This window comes from Mustela nivalis, assembly GCF_964662115.1.
Source record: "Mustela nivalis genome assembly, chromosome: 7".
In the NCBI taxonomy this organism is placed as follows: domain Eukaryota; kingdom Metazoa; phylum Chordata; class Mammalia; order Carnivora; family Mustelidae; genus Mustela; species Mustela nivalis.
In genome coordinates, this window is record NC_139026.1 from 60,114,703 (window position 1) to 60,137,546 (window position 22,844).

At 35.3% G+C, this 22,844-nt stretch overlaps 1 protein-coding gene across 3 annotated transcripts in view; it reads left to right on the forward strand.

The window, feature by feature from the left end:
• The window catches only part of PIK3C2G (phosphatidylinositol-4-phosphate 3-kinase catalytic subunit type 2 gamma), a 351,683-nt gene that overhangs the window by 252,928 nt on the left and 75,911 nt on the right, over positions 1–22,844 (forward strand). For all 3 annotated transcript variants that reach the window (XM_082742400.1, XM_082742402.1, XM_082742401.1), the window contains 2 exons: positions 4,599–4,755; positions 12,338–12,447. In XM_082742400.1, coding sequence (XP_082598526.1) covers positions 4,599–4,755; positions 12,338–12,447 — 267 coding nt within the window. The remainder of the gene's footprint in view (positions 1–4,598; positions 4,756–12,337; positions 12,448–22,844) is intronic.

The window sequence follows — 22,844 nt, forward strand, 5'->3', positions numbered from 1 at the left end:
TTCCTGGGCCTTCGGCTAGAAAGAGCAGGATTTTCTTGGAATTTTTTTTGTCTGCATTCACTGGCATCTCCAGATTGCTAGCTTCTTGAACTCTGTGTTTGGACTATACATGGCAAAAAGAACTCTCAGAGAATTCACCACCATATTGTTTCTTGTGTCATGAGGTCCTTAGGTAATCAAAGTAGAAATTTAACTCACAAAATTTTACCTCCAGGCTAGATCTTTTCTTTATGGTCTGGAAATAAGGATCACAATACTTCATTATCATCTGCTCCTGTCTGTCTCAAAGACACCTCAAAGGTAACTTGTTCAAAGCTGAACCCACTCTGAATGTTGCACTATATCTTCCTGACATACAGGCCAAAAATTTAAACCTGTTCCTAACACTCTTCTCCTATTCATTTTGAACCATATGAAGTCCTCTTGTTTTTGACTGAAAATTTTTTTTGTCTACCCACTTCTCTGTACCGCATGCCACAATCCTAATCTGAACTATGCTCTCATATCTAATCAAAATCTTCTGCAAAGTCTCTTATCTGATCTACTCACATACATCTTCCCTGTTGCAAATTCTTTTCCGTGTTACAGCTGGAGGGACTTTTTCAAAACACTTTGATTATTATCAATACATTTTTTATTGCTTTTAGGATGTTTAATTTTAAAATCTTCAACCTCACCTATAAGCCTTACACATATCTATTGTAAATGCTGAATAAATATTTGTTGATAAATAACTATAGTACTCTAACATTTTGGGTCCATTCATCCCTGGCTAGATGAAAGTGACCTAATGGAGAGACATATCCTGAAAACTTAAGCACCCTCAGTGCAATGGCAATGTATACATTTTTAATGATGATGATCTTAGTGTTCTAGTGCATTTATCCAAGGAGATTACATTGACAGAATGGTTCAAGGGGTTTATGCAAAAGTAATAACAAACAGCAAATTACTAATTGTCCTGCTATTTCCCATATCAAATGAATTTATTTGTCCCCTTAATAATCAGTATTTGTTTGCAACAGAAATATCCTTAAATTTCTCAAGTATATATGCATTTTTAAAGTACTACTCACTTCTCATCTAGAAAATATTCTTAGCATTTTTACAGAATAATACTTTCAGAGAAGGACTAATTGTAAGCTAATAAAAAGATTAACTCTGACAACAAAATGACAGAATTATAATAAAATTATAATAAAATAAGATTGTTCAAATGGCCTTCCCACTTAAATGTTAAATTATCCAACTTCTTCACTGCATGAGCTATGTATATTTGCTGTTGCATCCATTGCAGAATACTGTCAAAATATTGTTTGAGGCATTCAGAGTAAATAAAGGAAAGACAAAATAGTGCCTCTTCCCTTGAAAATCATACAGGTCATTTGGGGGAAAAATCACAAGACAACTAGAGACTATAAAGAATGAAATAGATTAGCTGTAGGGCTAAATTAAAAGAGAAGGCAAAGTAAGAGAGAAATCAGCAAAAGATAGGTAAATTAGAGAAGACTTACTAGAAAACAATTAGGGCATTAGGTGGGAGACACAGAGAAAGAGAGTAACATGGCCAGAAGCAGGAAATAATACAGGTAAAAGGTACAGAAGCAAGAGCAGGTAGGGCTTAGGCAAATAATAGTAAAACCACTAATCTGGAAATAGAGTAGGATAGTCAAAACAAGAAATTTCTGGTAAATTTGACAAGCTGTAAGTGAGAGGTTGTCAGCATATGAATCAGAATGCAGTAACAGTATGGGCTCTAAGAGATCACATAGTTTCTAATCTGCTTTCTTGCCACAACCAATTTATATCTCAGATTTGTAAGTATTGCTTAAACTTCAGATATAGTCTCCAATACATTAATTCTGCGACCTCGGATTAGGTTCGCATTTGAATGAACTGATAAAGCACATCCCAGCTACGACTCTTAACAGCTTGTATGGTTGGGATAGGATTCTGTTTCACATGTGCAGCCTCTTTCCATTTACAGAAAAATTTTAGTCTAAGTCATTTTAAAAATTGGCCAGAAGTGAGTCCTGTGAGTCATATAGAAAAAAAGGTAGCATGTTATTTTGTTGGACCCACTGAAAATTTAGATTGTGGAAATATTTAAACACAGCCAGGATTGGGTCCTTCAATATTACTATTAGTTTATATTTTCTCCAATTCAGAAATGATTCTTTTATGTATTTGACTTTCTGCTGTGGTGTTTCTTCATCTGATTTATAATGGTGCTTACCATGGAAGGAGGAAATATGTTATCACATGAACTCGAGCATAATTACAACTTTCCAAGGGAAATTCTATTTGATCAAGCATATGAAAGAAAAAAGAATCTGTAGCACATTAGAAAAGAAAATTTCAGGAAGTTATACAATTTAAGACTCTCTTAAAATTATTTCAAAATTTTGACTGCTACCAAATTCAAAGGTCCACTTAAGGGTTTATGCATACAAAGAGGTTACATGGAGTTGCTGAGAGTAAATTAAACTTTGAAGGAAGGATGGACATTTAAGCATTTCTAAAGAGAGAGGGAGATTTAATTATGACAAGATTCAGCTCTGAGAACCCATTTATTTTTATTAGTTGGAGGACGAGTAAGTATTTAACATTTGTTGAATGCTCACTATGTGCCAGACTATGAGTTCTAATACTTTTATATGCTTTAACAAACTTAATCTTCTCACAAGTCCTAAGAGTCAAGTGCCCTTGTCTCTATTTTACAGAGGAGGAAATTAAGACATGGAGAGGACAAGTAAGACATGCCCAGGATCACAGAAGTAGTAAGTGCTAGAACACGATTGAAAACCTGACTGACAAGGGCTACAGTCTGTGCCCTCTGCATAGTGCTTTTAATCAGAGCAGTTCCCAAGTGTGTAGCCTCTCCGTGTGTCAGGCATTCGTGTACATTTTTTTTAGTAATCTTCACAGGAATTCTAAGAGCTGGGTATTACTCACCGACCTCAGAGAGGAGGAATTGAGATACAGCAGGTCCGGGATTAGAACCCATGGTATATCTCCTGTTTTCAATAGCTCCATTTCCAGTTTGACTAAAACACAGGGCTGTAAAGTAAATTTATAGCATATAAATTGGATAAGTCAATGAAGGCCAAAAATAAAAGGATATGAGCAAACATTTTAAAATTTGGACTTGATTCTTAAGACACATTCCTCAGTATCTAGGTGCTCAGTAAATTTTGTTGAATGAAAGAATGACTGAATGATTGAATATATTATTATACCAGCTTCCCCTCTGGACAGTCAATGGTAGCATGCATCACTAAAATAAATAAAGTAATTACAACCAAATAGAGGTACATTATTTATTTTCTTTCTTTCTTAAAATACTTGCCTGTAATCAGATTCTACTGGTCCAGATCACCTACAGAATGCCTGGGTTGTAGCTTTCCAATTTGAATATCCACAATTCTAAGAGGTCTATCACATTAGCAAGATTTTCCACTGCATTATATTTTTATTCAAATGCTAAGCACCCAACAATACAGAAGATAATCATTATTATGATCATTTTTTTAAAAGCAGCTTTCTCAATACTCCATGACTTTTTTCAATTATTGCTTAGACTAACCTCAATTATATCTAGGCTGCTAGGCTCAAATTTTAAAATGTTTTATTTCAATTCACCTCAAATCTTTACTTTTAAAAAACAATGTTTTACCCAAAACTGTATTCCCATCTCAAATGTTTCTAGAGGACTTTAAGTCAAATCAGTATTAGCATGGTTTGTCTCATCATTGTTTTTCACATCACAGAGAAGTGTTTCCAATCCTTCCTCTGCTAATCTCTTAGAAATGCTTTTGTTTCATCTTGGGTCTCTTCATTTCTCAAAGAACATGAGAAAGAAATGACAAAAATAGAGAAAACAGGACCATTACTCTGGTCCTTTGTTTTCCTATTCAACCTTGGGACTACAGGAGGTAATATTATTAACCTACCAATTCACATTGGTTTGCTCATATTTCCTTCTTTCTGATCAGTATTTTTATTGAGCTTAGTGTGAAATGAAAAAACAGGTTTCTTTTATTTCCCTTACAAAGCATATGACAGTGAATTTAACTTTGTTTATTCAAAAATTGCCTTCTAAAAGAATTTGTCATTATATATCTTAGCTATTACCTGAAACCTTTTCCCTAAAGAGTCAATATCTTCTAAGAAAAAAAAAAAGAAAACTTAAAACAACAACATAAGTTCAAATATACGGTCTGTTCTCTTATTTTAAAATTTAGCAACAATTTAGCAATATAGTTTCTGTAAAATTGCCTTTGTTATTAATTGGCCTTAGATTAATTTTAATGGATAATATTTCCATCACATATAACTTGGAATTAAATATTTAAGACCATATGAATCTATGCAAAATAACCTGTTCTTCCTTCTCTGTTGAGGCCCAACTAAGCTATTCAAAGCCTACAATTAGCAAGTTTTTCCAGCTTTTCCATAAAGGAGGTGGTTCCAGTCCTTAGAGCTGAGAGAAAATAACATAAAAAATTCAAATGAAAATAAGTTGCTGTTACTGCCTAATTGAGCTCTACCTACCATTTGTCCTCCTGCTTATGGTTGCTATTGTTTTTGGTTTGCAGGGATCGAGCACCTTTTATTTTCACTTCAGAGATGGAGTACTTTATTACAGAGGGTGGGAAAAACCCACAGCATTTCCAAGATTTTGTGGAGCTTTGTTGTCAAGCTTATAATATTGTCAGAAGGCACAGTCAACTGCTCTTGAACCTGTTAGAAATGGTAAGTCCCTTGGGGAAACAACAAAAATAATAAGCTTCATTTATGTCTCTCTTTCAGTAGTCTATTTTTGCTAATGGCTTGGCATTCCCCAAAGAGTTATTCAAACCAGAAAGGAATGAACAAACTAAAAGTACCATTGTATAACTTATAAACACATTTTTAAATAATTCATTCCATTAGTTCACAGTTATTTTCTCAAACATTTCTATTCACAATAAAATTGATGTATTGAGAGGTTATCTTGGTATATTTTGATTAAAGATTAAGGACAGTAATTTAGAATATTCTATCAGTTGTATTGTGCTTAAGGAGTTTTCTAAAGTACTTTTAAAAATACTAGATTAAGGACAGTAATTTAGAATATTCTATCAGTTGTATTGTGCTTAAGGATTTTTCAAAGGTACTTTAAAAAATACTGTCTCATTTACACATTATAGCAACTCAATGATGTAGACCAGGCAAGGATTTTTCCTGGCTCCCCTCCCAATCTCTGCCTTTTTCCACATTAAGAAACTGGGGGTCAAAGATATAAGACAGCTTCCTAGGACCTCAACTGTATTTAGTGGTACACATTGGGTCTACTGAGTCATGTTCCCATATGAAAATTTAAGTTTCATTCCACTGCCCAATGTTAAAGAGATGAAGACTAGATATACATGGTGAGAAGAGAAGGATCTGATAGAAATATCTTCTAGGAGAAGGATGTGGGGATTCCTTTAGGCACATACACACTAGGAAGTGTTGCAAAATATAGGAGAGAAAGGCACCTTTGGTAAGTCAGTATGGTGTTTGGAGTCAAAGCAATCATAAAAAATAGCTGGTTTAGAACCTTCAGATAACAATAATTCTATTAGATGCTTTTAAGGGCACAAATTTCTTAACTCCAATAAGATCATGCTTCTCATCTATCAAATGAAGATAACAGCATCTATTTTGTAGGACTGATGAATAAATAACCTAATAGTGAATGTTTTGCATGAACATTATACTAAGTGTTTTATGTGTATTAATTGATTTATATTTCATAATAACCCTATTAGATAATTAATATAAAGCACTTAGCACGGTGCCTGTCATGTTGTAGGGTTCAGTTAATTTATTATATGAGATCCTTATTAATCCAAAAGAGCAGAGTCACATAGAGTATCCCCTACTCATGTGTGGTTATTTAAATTTAAATAATTAATATTGACGAAACTTTAAAATTCAGCTCCTCAGTCTCACTAGCCACATTTTAAGTGTTCAATAGCCACACATGGTTAGTGATACCATATTGGACAACACAGATATAAAACATTGCCAACATTGCAGAAAAGTTCTATTGGGTAGTGCTGAATAAATGTTGACCTTATTGCAATGAAGATATGACTGGATCCTTGTTTGTTTGTTTGTTTTTTTAAAGATTTTATTTATTTATTTGACACAGAGAGAGAGAGATCACAAGTAGGCAGAGAGGCAGGCAGAGAGAGGGGGAAGCAGGCTCACTGCCAAGCAGAGAGCCAGATGTGGGACTCAATCCCAGGACCCTGAGATCATGACCTGAGCAGAAGGCAGAGGCCCAACCCACTGAGCCACCCAGGCGCCCCTGGATCCTTGTTTTAACTTTCAAACAACATAGGCACCTTACTCTGACTTAAAAAATAGATATTTTTAAAAATATTATAAACATGTCATCTATCATGTATAAAGCCACTTTGGTTTCTTTATGTGTGAACTAGACATATAAAGTTTTGCTCATCTCCAGAATTTTCAAGTTGGCTCTTCTAATAATAGCCAGTGATTCATACTGGTAGATTTGCATTCTATCTCCCAATTCTATTAGGCCATATTGCAATCATGAGATGGCTTATGGCTCATAATCCGTTTTCATACCACAAAGGAAACTTTTCAAGGTCTAACTCTATGAACTTGACTCCACTTACATATAAATATTTAGGTAGTATCATTCTAATATTCTCTGAGGCTCTAACAGGCTCTAAATCATGAATCCATGAGTTCATGAGTATTTACTGTATGCCAAAACTGTGAGGATACATTAACATATGAGACCTAGGCAGCCTTAAAATTTTCAATAGGATAAGGAAGATAAAATTCATGTATACAATAAATGAGGTATCTAGCATTTTTAAATGTCTATAATGTTATAAATAACTACATACAAGTACTAAGTACCATATTCTAACAACTACTTGAACAAGCCACAGACATTTTAAAAATAAACCCAAATTAGAAAAGCACAAATACAGATCATGCTGTTTCTCAGGTGACACTAAAAGTATGCTGAATAACAAAAGTGAGCATGCCAAAATAATGTGAAATGACAGCTGTTTGAGAAACTTGATTGAAAAATCTATTGGTGGGCTTTTTTCTCTTGTTTAATAAACTTTTCTACCTATCTAAAAAGAAAAGCACATGTGTCATAATATATAAAACAGTTACTAAAGTAAAGAGTTTAGGGGCACCTGGCTGGCTCAGTCCAGTTAAGCATCCAACTCTTGATTTCAGCTCAGGTCATGATCTCAGCGTTGTGAGATCAAGTCCTATGTGAGCTCCATGCTGAGTGGGAAGTCCACTTAAGATTCTCTGTCCCTCTCTTCTCCCCTCACTTACACCTGTACACACTCTCTCTAAAAATACACACAAACAAAAAACTATAATGTAAACAGTTCATATAATGGTTTTTTTTTTCATTTAAAAGAAGTAGATGCTGTTTTAATCAAGTATCGGAAGTAATTTTTTTATAAAATTATATTAAAATCAAATGTTGAAGGTTCCTGTTACATCATGCACCCAAAATAACAATCTTCCTATGTTCTAATTATTCAAGTCTTGACTTATAGACTAAGGAGTAAATTTTGGCAGTAAAGAGCACTAATTCAGATTAAGCAAATAATCTTAGATTTAGACTCACAGAAATTGAAACAAACCAGAAGTAATGTGAACCGATTAGACCAATGAATAAATACATATGAAACAATGGTGTGTTTTTCCCTCTGTGTCTGAACTTTTACCTCTCCAGTCTCTGCTTTTGAGGTTTCTTTCTTATGGGATTCTGTTGATAACCAAAGCATCAGTAAAAGTTTCAGGACATTTTCTCTGGCGTAGCTTCCTATGAAATAAAAACTGAATTTAAATCTGTGAAGGATTATTTTCTGCCTATATGGGTAATCAATATTTCCCTCAATTCGCTCTCAAATGGACTCTTGTTGTATTAACTTCTTTTAAAGAACTCAATCTACTACTCCATGACCCAGTTACAACTTGAGAAATAATTGACATGGGTTATAAATTCTATCTTATGTGAATGGTCAGTATCCAGGATTATGAGTCACAAGTGTTCGGTGAGTCTAGTATTGGAGTTAATGGCCCATCCATTGTTGAGAGCAACATATTTCCAGATATCCACAGTCCTTTTTATTTACCCCTGGGAGAAGCAGGGAAAAAATAATCCACGGAATTCCCATCTTGCTTAAAAGCAAAACATCTATAGGAGACCCAAGAGTATTGCTGGCTGAATTCACTAACATAAAAGCCTGTATTTCATCAGCTTTTCTCTCATTAAAAAATCAATATCAGCTATTATGGAAGGCTCCCAAAGAACATAGGGACCATTCACCCAGTTTAAAATGTTTATCACACCCATTATTATATCAGATATTTCCCAGAAGAAATCTTTCTAACTGTTTTATGTGGTGGCAAAGTGTGTCTGCTTCCCTAAGCATAACTATCAAAATAGCTTTGGACTTAGTAGGAGGAGAACAGAAGCTGAAACTTTACAAGTCTTCCTGTCCTGAAACAAGATGGGATTGGAAGAGAGACAAACCATAAGAGACTCTTAATCTCACAAAACAAATTGAGGGTTTCTGGGGGATAAGTGGGTAGGGAGAGGGTGGTTGGGTTATGGACATTGGGGAGGGTATGTGCTATGGTGAGCGCTATGAAATGTGTAAGCCTGATGATTCACAGACCTGTACCCCTGGGGCAAATAATACGTTATATGTTAATAAAATAGTTTTTTTAAAAAAGGAACTTATCTGTTTATCACCTGTATCTGTTCATTACCTATACTAGCCTAGCCACCGTTTCCTTTTCTTATTGCTCCAATTAAAGTTATTACCCTAGGCTAAGAGGTACTTGAACCACATCTATGTGAGTCAGAGAACTGACATGACTAAGTGGACCCCAAAATGAGGTTGTCCTTACTCTGATGGCAGGGTCACAATACTCAAAGTCTCCTCTCTCAACAGAGGCAAAGTTTGCACTTGTTACCTTTAATCAACCACATAACAAGGAGAGAACTGGGTTTATCTACTTTGAAGCCATCTGCACTTGGTAGTCAGTGTACAATGGGGGTTTGGGGAGAAGAAGTAGTAAGCACAGAGTGTACTTCCCAAGAAAATATTTGACGGGGTTATAAGCAAGCAGGTGTGAATTCTGAGTATCCAGAGAAACCAGAAAGCAAAGCAATTCAGGCCTAGGTAAGTAGCCTCTTCTTAGCAGATGGACTGTCAGAGTCTCTAGAACTCTAAGTACAAAACCGAAAAGATAAAGCCTAATCTAGACTGTAGTTGCTGCTGGGAATATACCTCTCTATGGTCGATTTTAAATTTAAAAGTCAGGGTTGAACTTGCTATTTCTAGGCTTTTAGTACCCTATAAGGCCAGACATTTTTTTTCATTCATTCCTTCATTCATTCACTCGCTCATTCACGCATGCATACACGTATTACTTCACAAACATTAAGTTCTATTTGCAAGGCTCTGTGCTTGGCAATATTAAAAATTTAACATCAAATAACTTATTTCTTGTCCTCAAAGGGCTTCAGAGTGAATGTGATAAACATATATAAGTGAACAAAACAGTACTTGAAAGTGGTGCGACAGAGATTGCATTACTGTGCAAAGAAAGCAGTAATTAAATCATATCAAGAAAATCTGTGGTGCTTCAAGAAGAGAGACATATTTAAGCTGCACTTTCAAAAGGAATTTCAGTAGATAAGGAGGGAAAGGAAAGGAATCTTGATTGAGAGAAACATTTAAGTATGTGTGGAAGCTCAAAGAGCATGCGCATGACATGTGTTGGAAATAGAGGTAATCAAATGTACTAGTCTGTAGTACAAAGGAGACCTAGATAGCAATTGATGAAATGACAAATAACAGTTAGATTATAAAAGGCATTTATGATCAGAATGGGGATTTGGGACTTTGATATATAGACACCTGAGAACCTCAAAGTTTCTTTGCTTTTAGTGAAGAGAGTACCATCATCTATCTCGGACTTAAAACAGATAACTCAAGTTATATAAGTAGAAAGAGGGGGATTAGAGAACTAGAAAAAGGCTATTCAAGTTATCTAAGAAAATGAAGACAAGGAGCTGAGTGAGGATAGTAATTCCAGTGGGAAAGGGAATGAATACAAGAAACTATTGAGGTGGTTTTTGGAGAATAATGTATCTGACATTGGGAGTCAGGAAGAAGAGGGAATCAAGAGGATATGAAGTTCTTGGTAGGTGGACATTGGTGGCAGTTTAAATGGTGCTGTGAAATAGGAAAAAGGAAATAGGAAAACAGGAAAAAGTTTATGGGAGAAGAGAATTTGCTCAAAATTAGATATCATGAATTTTGATCATCCATGAGGAGAAGCACTTAACAACTTTCCAAGACTACCTGATCCATTTCATGGTTTTAATTACCATTTATATGTTAACAACTCTCAAATCTGTATTTAAAGCTATATGCTTTAGATTCTACTCAGCCCTCCAAATATATACAATTTATCACCCAACTCGACTTCCTATTTATCTTTAAAATCCAGTAACTTATTTTTTTTCTTTGTTCCTAAACATTCTCATACTTTAGTCTTTTATTTGGCCTCCCTTTAATACACTTTCCATAAATAACAATGATAATCTTTTTAAAACACAGTTCAATTATTTTCAGGCCCATTTAAAAATACCAAAAGAGCTGTCTTGCCTTTAGGATAAAGTACAAAACTTTTATATTGCTAAAAGATCCTATCCTACTCACCTCTTTAGGCCTATATCTTGACATCTTATGTTCTAGAAGCTCTTCTGGAATTCTTTTTGTGAACTAATGAAAGAGATGTCTTTCTCTCCTGGATATATGCTGTTGCCTCTGCCTGGGTGGGGACAGTAGGAAAGGAAAACAGTTTCAAATCCATTTTTTTTCCACACTTGAACTTCATCAAGTCAATCACAATTCACCCATCCTTCCTAAACCTATTCTCACTTTACCCTTTATTTTTAGCATAATAGCATTGTTCTTAACTTCCCACTACAGTAAGAGTGCCTCTATTCCAGAGCGGGAAATAGTTTATCATCTTATTCATGAAGGTACTGTTGACATTCTCCTCCTCCTCCTCATGCTCTTCCTCTTTCTTCTTCTTTTTCAAAGTTTAAATTTCAGATTTAAACATTTTCTTTATTTCTCAAAAAACATTTTATTTTTGCCTATAATTAAAAAAGAGTATTATCCCTTCAGTCTACATTATAATATAAACACAGTATGTTTCCAAATGTTGGCAGGAAAATAAATATATGAGACTTTGTATAATTCTATCTTTACTTCTTTGGTTTAATAATTTTTTAAAATATTTTATTTATTTTTGAGAGAGAGAGAGAGAGAGAGAGAGACTGAGAGAGAGAGAGAGCATGAGAGGGCAGAGGTCAGAGGGAGAAGCAGACTCCCTGCCAAGCAGAGAGCCCAATGTGGGACTCCATCCCGGGCCTCCAGGATCATGACCAGAGCCGAAGACAGTTGCTTAACCAACTGAGTCACCCAGGTGCCCTTTTTAATAATTTTTAACAGATAGAATCACCACTTAACTAGGAAAAATTGTGTTCTTAGAGTATGAGTCACATAGTCATGAAAGAATCTTACATTCTTTCATGAAACAGAGGGATGAGTTGTACACTCTGTACTTCTACACCATTTGATCTGGACACCTCACTTACACTTTTGGGGGATTAAGTTTTTCTTCTTTAAAATGGGTATTACAATATAATTTTTGTGTAACAATTTATAAGAATAAGCTTTTTCTTATTCATTAAGTCATTTGATTGACATAGAACATGTTAGGTATTCTTATCTCTACTTTTAAAAAGGAAATGGAGTTTCAAGAGCTTAAGAGATTCTTTTCATGATTATTCAGATTTTACATAGTAGGTCCAGAAATTCTGACACTAGAATCCTAATTATTCTACCATCCAGTGCTGAATATGCCTCTTCTACAAGAAGACAGGGTGAGGATAATCTTACTATCATTCTTACTTCACTGGTTTATGGTGAAGATCAAATTAAATTATTAATCTGCAAGCACTTTGACAACTTTATTGATTCTTCTTATTACTGTTTTGTTGCTTTTGTTAGCAAACACAAGGAGTTAAAAAAAAAACATGAATTATATCCATTAATATTTACAAACTGAAAGACACTGTTATGTTAAGTTTAAGTTTATATGTATTTGTAGAATTAACCAAGTAAGCTTAACCAAACTTGACTAAGTAAGATTTGATTTAGATTTATTCTGAATTTTTTGCTTTGGTTTTGTTTGCTTTGCTAAGATGCTACATGCAGGATTGCCTGAGCTGAGTGGAATCCAAGATCTGAAATACGTGTATAATAATCTTCGTCCACAAGACACAGAACTGGAAGCAACAAGTCATTTTACCAAGTAAGATTAGCTGTGAATGTATGAGTGTGCATATGCTCAAGGGCCACAGATACGGGTTTCACGTTTGAGATGATTTCAGAGTGAACAATCATTGGTATAAAGCTGTCATATCTAGAACTATCCTGTGTCTTCTTTCTGAGGGGATGGAAAGGGAGAAATGTGAATGTGGAGCGGAAGGCCTTAGTCAGTGTTTCTGTGGCATGCTATTGTTTGCTACCCAGCCTCTTCATCTAAAACACTGGTCAATACGAGGTCACTAAAAAGAGCAAGGCTGACATAAATAAATTGGTTGTTCTACTTGAACTATGTCCAGGAAAATAATTTAGGAAAAGAGACTTACGATGAGATACGGACTTGCTACTTTCATCTCTAAGGCAGTACAAATACTGGAATATTTGGTAACTATTTTCTATTTTTAATCTATTTTTTATTAAGCAAGTCTGGGAAAACACTAATGCACATCAAAGTAAGAGTCTGGGCAGAATACAGTGAATATTTATTGGACTCAAAATCATTGTCAAAAAGGTGGTGCACTTGATAATAGAATATTCCTTTGAACTTCAATCTTTGAATGGATAGCATAATTGCTAGCAAATTTTAGGTACTCGATAAGTGTTAGCCACAATTATTATCATAGTAAATAGTTTAAGTAAAGAAATACAGTGCTCTTACCTATAACTTCTTAATATTGAATCTTATTTGAGTCTATTTTTAATTGCTCTGATCATTTTAACCAGAAATTTATTAATACAAATTATATTCTTTTTAATGGATGTATGCTTTGTCATTCTGAGGAAAACAGTATTTACACTAAAATCCCACCCAATTATTACTTTTTCTCCCCCTACCCTTCCAGAATGTGTAGTGAGAACTCTCTATTACAATGAAATAATGAGCACTAATTGGGACATCCTACATACTTGATGAATTTCCCTTCTGCAAAGAATCCCTGTTTTGTGAACTCTAATTGATAAGCTGCGATTGTGAGCGAGTAGAAGCAATATGGCATAATTATAGAATACTAGAACTGGAAGTGCCCTTATTTATTCTGACAAAAAATATGCAAATGAGGAAACAGATTCAAAGAATTAAATGTCTTGCCCACCACAATTAAAGTAGTAGTAAGAAACAGAGCTAGGATTAGGACCCCTTGCTAGGACTTTAATCCCCTGGTCTAGGGTTTTTCAACATTCAATACTGGAAACTAAAAAATATAATTAAGGAACACCAGGCAGACCCCTTGCCAAAAATATACCTTCCTGCTACCTAGTTTGTTTCTGAAATTCTATCATTAGAGACTCTTTAGTGGAGTCTGGTAGGGTTTTTTTTGAGTCTTTAAAAATGCCTTTAATAGTAAAAGTTATCTCTGAAAGAAGCATTTGCTTATGTCCACTTAGAAAGCTACGTGTATTAGTTAACAATCATCTGTGGCCAAAGACACTACCTTGAAGATTTTTGTTAAGTATTTCAGATCCCTTGTTTTATGGATAAGGAACTCTCAAGTTGCCTCAACTAATGGGGACGGAGGATTTGTGTGAGAAATCCCAGGGAAAGGCTGACAACCTGCCTCGGGAAGAGTAGAAGGTCTTTGGTCCCAGAGCCTGGAATGCCCTTTGGAGTTCAAAACAGCTAGTTCTGGAATCTCATCAGCAGACTTTCACTCTAGCTGCTCACCCCCAATCCAGTTAACTCCATCCTAAGTTCACATGGTACCAAAAATAGCCCCCTCAGTCTATTCCATTAGGATCTGAGTGGGATGCCTTTCTTTAAAGTGAGCTGCTGCACAACAGGCACAATGATTGACATGTCAGTGGGAGCAGGGGGGAGACAGAGGAGGAACATGGAGAGGTCCAGAAAAGGTAGAGCCTGGAAACGTGATCAGGCTGAAGCCTGTGTTTGATGTGTCATTATTTAGATAATTTACAAAGAGTCCCTACTATCATTTAAAGCAAAGGAAGAAAAGAACAAAACTATATATGGAGGAAGAAAAACTCTTTCAGGCCCTAGCCACAGGAAAAATGTAGATACGCTTTATCTCTCTGCCAGAGTTCCAACCCTCCACATTTCCTGACTTCAACTGATACATCCAGATCTGTAAAGAGAGAATATGGATGATTTAGATATGGATGAGCTTGCCTACATTGACTTATCTCCTCTTCCTAGTCAAGATATTGTGAACTAATATAGGAAGCAGATCTTTAGCCACTAATCTCCTGGCAGTGAGCTAGACCTCATTATCCTGCCTGCATATCTCTGCCAGGCCAATTTTCTCACTTTCAGATGTTATATAGTATGTTCTGTTAATTAAACTTCTTTCTACAACTTTATGATAAAAAACTTTTTCTCCATTGCAGACTTGAAAAGCATCTAGTCACCTAAATGAGGGCACATCATTTCTCTGTTCAATAATTGTCTTTGACTTGCCATTTCCTACCTCTTACTTTTCAGAACCTTATGGTCTGATTGTCTTTATCAAGGTTTATCCACCCCACCTCCATAATTCCCAAATGAGTCCTCTTCTGTGTAGGTTACTTTCTCAGTATACATTCATTCTTCTTTTGTCTGTTTAATGAATAAGAAGTGCTTCCAAGAAATCATAAAATTACTGGGATAGAGAGGGGAGTCTGATCTTACAGTTCTACCTATCCCTTGAGATCCTAGACCATTTGTACCCTCCTCCATGAAACCTTTTCAGATTATTGTAGTAGAGACTAGTCTTTTCTTCTACAGTTCTATGGAACATGTACTATTTCCTGCTCTACTTAATTTATTAGTTAATTACATTCTGTCTAGTATATCACCCCAATATACTGGTTGGTTATACCAGTTTCTTCCAAGTAAAACCAGGAACATATTCCCATTTTTCCACTTTCAAAAATATCTGAATGTGAAACAAGTTTTATTCCCCTTAAGATATATTTAAAAGTTTAACAGAAAATGCAATGTCAACATCAAACATTAAGTGTATAAAAGTTATATAGCAATGGTTAACATTTAACATGGTACTTCTTATGTGTCAGGCCCTATTCTAAGTGCTTTTTTATATGGTAACTTGTTTAATCATCAAAACACATCTGTGAGATAATATCATTTTAATGTATATTTTTAGATTAGGACATTGAGACCCCAGAGATGCTAAGTAATTTGCCAAAGGATATAGCCAGCTGTAGAGAGAACCACAATATGTATCCAGGGGGTTATGCTCCAGCGTGTGGAGTCTTAAATTCTGTGCTTTGTGATGAAAACCATCGCTCTCATATGCAGGCTCTTGGGATAGGCTGGTTCATAATTCAGACCATAGTTTTCTAAAGTATCCTTAGAGCCCAGTCTGGCTACAGTTTGAACAAAGTAGATCTTTTCTCAGGAAATAATCCTCATATCCTGACTATCCCTAGCATTGATGGAGGACAGATGTCCCTTCTCAGTACTGTTATCTGTTTCCAAATCTGTAACCATTTTGGGGGTTCATGTAGAGCAGAAAATCAGCCATACTACCTATCTTGCTAAAATGTAACACAGAAGCTGATGAGGGTGAGGGAAGGTTTCAGAGGACATAGGCCTGCGGGACCACTCTGCCATTGGAAAGCCACAGAGTTGCCTTCCCTGAAGCCTCCTTAGCCCAAACAGCCTCATGGTGGTCTGGCGGATGCATGCATTGTCCCTTAGGCTGTGTTTAGCAGAACTCATAGAACAGGCAGATTAGCATATCGTATCTTTCCTGTAAATAGCTCCTTCTAATTCCCGCTAAGACCCCCTTGTCACACATCACGTGCTTGAGAAACTGTGATAAGGATTTGTGATTATCCTGAAGGATCAATAAAGAGCAAAGTGTCTTGCCTTGGAGCGTTGACCGCTTTGCTTTCTGCTCTCTTTCACAGCAAAGTTTGGAGTAATCTTTCATCTGTTGGTACAGGGATTGCAGGCCATGCCCCCTGGAAGTTTGGTTTAAGATCTGCTATAATTGCTGCCCTGGGGGACCACCATGGGGTAATTTGACTAATGACTCAAAAAACAGTCACTCTCTTTCCTTTTTCTGTTTTGGCCCCTGACCAAATGCCTTGAACCTCTCTCTCTGTTTTCCCCTTTTCTGCTCAAAGAAAGGAGATTTCTCTCACGGAAGCATGAGACTCACTCTCCCTTTAACCTCTAAGAGTCTGTCTCAGTAATATATTTTATCTTATAATCTCAATCATACACCTTTATTTTTAGATACGATTTAATGTGTTTTGAGTTTGCCTTTCCACCTGTTCTCTAAACTCGTTAGTTAGCAAATGTAAATCAAGTGCTGAGGATCTTTTCTATCACACACCCGGGTGAAGAACCTGTTATGGAGATTCAAGAAACCTCAATTAACCATGACTGTGATTCTTAACCATTTTTTAAAATTACTTAAAATTTTTACAACTGATTGTAGAATATCTCTTTTGTCAAAACTTAATGTATAGAGTGACTTTATAAAAGAAGCCTGAAAAATTAAAAACAAGAGTAGAAATTCAAATGGCATGATCCACATGATTAAAATAAATGTTAGAAATTATGTGCACTTGTTTACTTTTCTATGTAAATAATATTGTTATCTTAAGCTGTGTTCTCTGACATCACATGGATTTCAGAACTTAGGGAGGTACTTGAAGTGTAGACGTGCACATAATTTACTAAAAGAGAAATGAAGTTATGTAATGGCTTTAGCATTAATGTTGGTACTTCAGCAAGTGGTATTAACTCTTTTAATATACTTATGAGTGCTCCTGTATATTTAAAGTCCTTGTTTTCTTTTTTCTGATGGGCTAAAAATGCTTTATGCCACTGTTTATTCTGTTGTTACTATAAGGTAGAAATAAAAATAAGATAAGAAAATCTGCCCTCCACCACTACCACCACCAAGCTCACAGATCTGGGTCATGAATGAGGACTGAGTCATCTGAGACACAGCATGTGTGGCTCCTTAAGTACCCTAGTCCCAACTGCAGTATTAGCATTAAGAGGCTGCCCTCTTGACATTGTTTGAGACTTGAAAGAAAGAAATGGCTTTTACTGCCTCTCCAAGAGAGTACTCAATTTATGAACAATATAGGATCCTACCTTATTCTTGGGTATTCACAGTCCGGGTTAAGAACTGATCATGAGAGTTTCCAAAGACACTATACTCCACATGGCCTTAAAAATTGTATTACATTTAATGGTATTTAGAGGAAAATGAGAATAAGAATAAAATTGGTTTACTGGACACAACGGTTTTTCAGAGGACTGCCAACTGCCCTCTCTGCTTCCCTTACTTTTTTCTACTCACCTTATAGCCAAGTGCTGTTGAACAGGATCAAGAAAGTCTCATGACTCTGTTCCTGAAATTGATACTCTCATGTAATATCTCTGCAGAGCCCACTGCTAGGCAACAAAAGCAACGATCCATTAAAATGCTGTCCGAATGGGTTATTTTAGAATTTTCAATCACTTTCAAACCTCGGGTTAGCTGTCCTTAGAAACAGATAACCTATTTCACAGACCAGACTGGGATCATTAAGCATAAACTTCCCTGCCTACCTCCCTCCCCAAATACAGATCATGCTTTTTACTTCATCCATTTTCTGCTCCAAAAATGTGAGAGGAAATTTTTCATGTATTCCCAGATATTCCATTTGGCCACCACACAGATTCTTTGGTTTAGTAAGTGTAAGATCTCCTTGTCTTCAGCTAAAACTGAAGACAACTTGAAGCAAAACACAAAACACCAAACTTAAATATATATATATTTAATATATATATATATATATATATATATATATATATATATATATATATACATATATTTGCATTAGTGAGGTATTTTGGTAGCAAGAACCAGAGATTCTATCCAATATCCTTAGAGGAAAGGGTATATATATGGACTCAAACTATAACCTAACAAAGCTCAGAAACCTACGGGACCTGGCTAGTTTCCGGTGGAAACAAAGATCTTCTACTCTGTTTACTCTACCTCTTTGCCCATTGACCAGTATTCGCCAGTCTAAATTCTGGAGCGAGACAGTCTACTTGACTTAACTAGTTGCATTTGTCCCAAATGGACAGGATCCTTCACACAAAGCCATCATGGATTCTCTTGCCCATCCTTATATCTATCATGGGCCACCCCTTGACAAAGAACAGCCTAGAGTTTATTCTCTGAACTTTGAGCTTTAGAGAGAACAATCTTAGTTATGAGGGGCCTCTCAAAAATGCAGAGGAGGCATGATGACTGTCTTAACAAGAACAACTATAATGCCACTGGAAATGTTGGTGACATCTGGAAAGAGTGCTCCTGGACTCCTCTTAACAGTGCCAGTCTGTGAGCCACCTACGGTGTGCAGACACAATGCCAGAACCTTCCAGTGTTTCTGTCATTCATCCTTAGTTATTTTTCATGGCTACAGGGCGAGATGAGACTCTTTGTGCTCATATGTCTCAAAACACAGTTCAGTGGCCTTTTGTCTGATTCTCTTCAAAACTGAGAAAGAAAATATGGGTCACGGATGCAGATCCCTGGATTCTTTCATCATTAAATTTTCTCGATGCTATTTTAATACTTTGTAAATTGTTATCTCATGGATTATTGTACTCCCACAAACATGGGTCAAAGTTTTCCTTTGCCTTAGGTGAACCGCTGATACCCACAGAAATAAATGCTCACAAGAAAAACAAACAAACAAAACAATAGAACCTGGAGGAATTAACAATCACAATGTCCAACTTCCTCTAAATTAGGAAAGCAAATTTCAAAGAGAAATGCAAATTCAAACATGTGGAAGTTTCCTTTTCATTGTGAGTCTCCCATTAAAATATATATATATAAATCTGAACTAAATTGACTTTATAAACTACTTTTTGAACTGCAGGTACAATACCTTTTATAATACTGTATATCCTAAGTTGCATGACCGAGTCACACTCTGAAATAATATTTCAGAAATGTTACTCATTACAATGTTGGATAGCTTGCTGGCTTTTCTAAATTTCTGCAATAGGAGAGTCTCTGTTTTGGGTTTATATATGGTACACTGAGAATTTGCCCTATTTCTCTAATTATCAAGTCATGATACACCTTAGCTATTAGCTTTTTAAAAAAGATACTTTAACTCTTCGGGAGACTATCAGTCTAAAGGTTAAGAGCATTTGGAAAGTTCAATGTACCCACCAACAGTGCCTGAAGTCATTAGTTACAAAAGATGAGTAGTCCAGATGGCGCTATTTCACAACAGCTGCTAACCCCACAATGGAGACTTCCATCAGCCTATCCTCACCCTGTGAGTTACACACAACTCAAGTCATTTCTTATTTTTAAATATATTTTTTTCACATTTTAAAGATTTTTATTACCTTAATTATGGCACCATTTATCACTATTGATTTTTCTATATTATTGCATGTTAAGATTTATTTTCCTGCTTTGTGTAAGATTTCAATTTAATAGCATCAATAAAATAAGCTGGCTTTGGGGAGTGGTCAGTGGGAATAGAAACCTGGAATATCATTTCACTGGCCTAATACTCACACATAATAAGACCAGTCCATCAAATTTTTCTAGTCCCTTTCTTCCATTTGTTCCGATTTGGTTGGTTTTTCTAAGTAGCCTCCCTAAGAAAGTAAAAGAATTACTTAGTAATAGTCAAGACCATGGAGCCTAGAATTCTTGTTTGTATGCAGAGTTAGGTGCTTGTGATGACATTTACATAAGGCTCGCTAACCTTGTAGATAAACTTTGCAGGCTTCAAACTTTAGCTTGGAAAACCAGTTTTTTTCATTTTTTGTTTTTTGGTGTCTTGGTTTTTTATTTTGTTCGTTTGTTTGTTTGTTGTAAGCCAAGTTCTAAACAATGAAGAAAGAGAAAAAAAAAATAAAAAGAAGAAAGAGTGATAAACCTAAAGCTACCCCTTGTTTTAACCGTTACCTAATTTCTCTTTTCTGGATTTCAAGAGTTTACCACAAGTCATTTTCCAAAAAACCATAAATCTGCACGTTTGTTTTCTTTTGTATCCCGCTATCTGTAGTTTGCTACCTTTGGGGCTCATATATATTCATTTCTTTATATATTTGATAGTAAGCTTTCTGAAATAATATTTTCATTATATTATTCTATTTCCAATTACTCTTCATATGTTATCTAATTCAATTCTACCAATATTCCTGGGGGATGGGCATGGTTTAGTCGTCACCTATGTTTTATAGATGAAACAACTGAGTCTCTTGGAAGCTAATTGACTTTCTTGAGATCACAGGCAGAACTAATAAGTGAGTTCAATATAGAGCAAAATTGATTTCTTGCATGCTCTTTCTAGGACCTTAAGCAAAATCACATGGTAATTTCTCACATGGTGAAAAATCCATTACATGTGAAACTCCTAATACTCTGATAATCTCAGATGTTCTTTAACTTAATGTCTTCAGGTTAGGTGAAAGAATATGGTAAGAAAATATCCAAATATCTAAATGTTTAACAAGAAAATACCTAAATGCTTTTAACCATGTATCTCAAATTAGGGTACCAGGACATCAAAGCCAGAAGGATTAACATGAGATATTCTTTCATAGTATCTATTTTATTTAAAAAGTTAGAACATGATGTTGGCTAACTGAAAATTAAAAAAAAAGTTAGAACATGAAGCTTAACTTTTTGTGTTCGCACGTGTATATACATGTGCAGCCAAGGCCATCATCTCTTTTTCATGTCAGACAATCTTGAATTTTTAAAAATAAAAATGCACAGAGGAACTTTTTTTTAATTATATGTCAAGGATGCATCAGCAAAGATTATTCATGAATTCACTTCATAATGGTATTGGGTTTTTGGGTAAAAAATATGGGTTTGAATACTTTTTGTTCCAGTATAAGCTTAGAACCAAGTAGGAATTACCTTGGTAGCACACTTTACAGACTTAAGTATGAGAAAGTGTTGGGCAGATATTTCAGAGATTACAGATTCAACATTGAACTATTATTTTTCTTCATGGAATAAAAGAAATTGCGATAAAGTTATATTAAGTCATTGTTCCCTCTGAATTGTAAAAATGACTCACAAAGTTGGACACTCCATCACTAACTCCAATATAAAAAGAAAAAAAAAGTAGTGTGTTTATCACACATGCAAAGTCAATACAACAAAAATGAAGTTTGGAGGTTAGATGAAGTAATTCGTTCATGGGGAGTATGAGTCACTTGAAACTCTTCTATATATATATGATAAAATTACAGAGTCAGTGGTAAAATAAGAATGTTCTTATGCAAATTCCTTCACAGATAAAGTCTTTTGAGAAATACTTCCCTCAGACTATTAAAGAGACTGACTAGTAAACCAGGTATTCTATCAAACCACAAAATGTTATAAACAACTTCAGCAATAGAAATAATGCTCTTGAAATTTCCATCCTGTTGCCTCAGAAACTCTCTCAACTGCCGTTCCACCTCTCCTCAGTGGTTATTCTGATGTGGCTTACAAAGCAGTGAAAAATTTTTGTCCCTCACAATCACATATTAATATAAATGCGCGTTCAAAAAATATTACAACACTTAATCTGAGGAAGAAAAAAAAAAGACACTACTGTTCTCTGTCTGTATGTTGAACCTGATGTGGAAGATCAGACCTCCTGGATTCAACCCAGTTTTCCAAGACTGATAAACTCAATTGCTCATTCACACATACACATAGCTAGGAAACCTGTTAGTAGCAGTTGCTTCTAATGATAAGCAATTTAAAATACTGATGTCATATGAAAAGGTGAATACGTTATGAAGCAGAATACATTTTATACACATTTTTAAGATAGGATCTAAGGCTTAAGATCTTGTGGTTACTGTATAACCCTTTGGACTATGTTCCCTGACTATAAAAAATACTGTTAAATGTTTTCCTAAGGGTCATTTTTATTTATTTTAGTGCCTTTATTCCTCCTAAGAATTGCATGCTAAATCTATTTGTTGGCTGAGTCAAAGTTGAAAGACTATTTGTTATAAATAATCTACAATGAGAGCAAAGAGTTGGGAATCAGATAAACATGAGCTGAAATTCTCGGTTACTACTCTCAATGTCACCTTTGGTATTCAATTAATTTTTAAATCTATTGCTGAAACAATTCTTTGCTTTCCTATAAGGATGAAAAGATTAACATAAGGCGTTCAGTGCAGTCCTTGCCAAAGGATATATACTCCCTGAGGGCAGAAATCTGATTTCTGTCTACCTCTATGTTCCAGCACATAGAACAGTGCCTGGCAGGGAGTTAGAATGTTTTCAGTATGATCTGGAGGTTTTCTCTAAGAAATTTAAGATCTGGGTCCTTCCAACTGCTGCTCTGAACCTGTAATATGAGGATACTACAAAATATAATCCTGCTGATGCTGCTATTAAACAAAATAAATCACAGGACTACCAT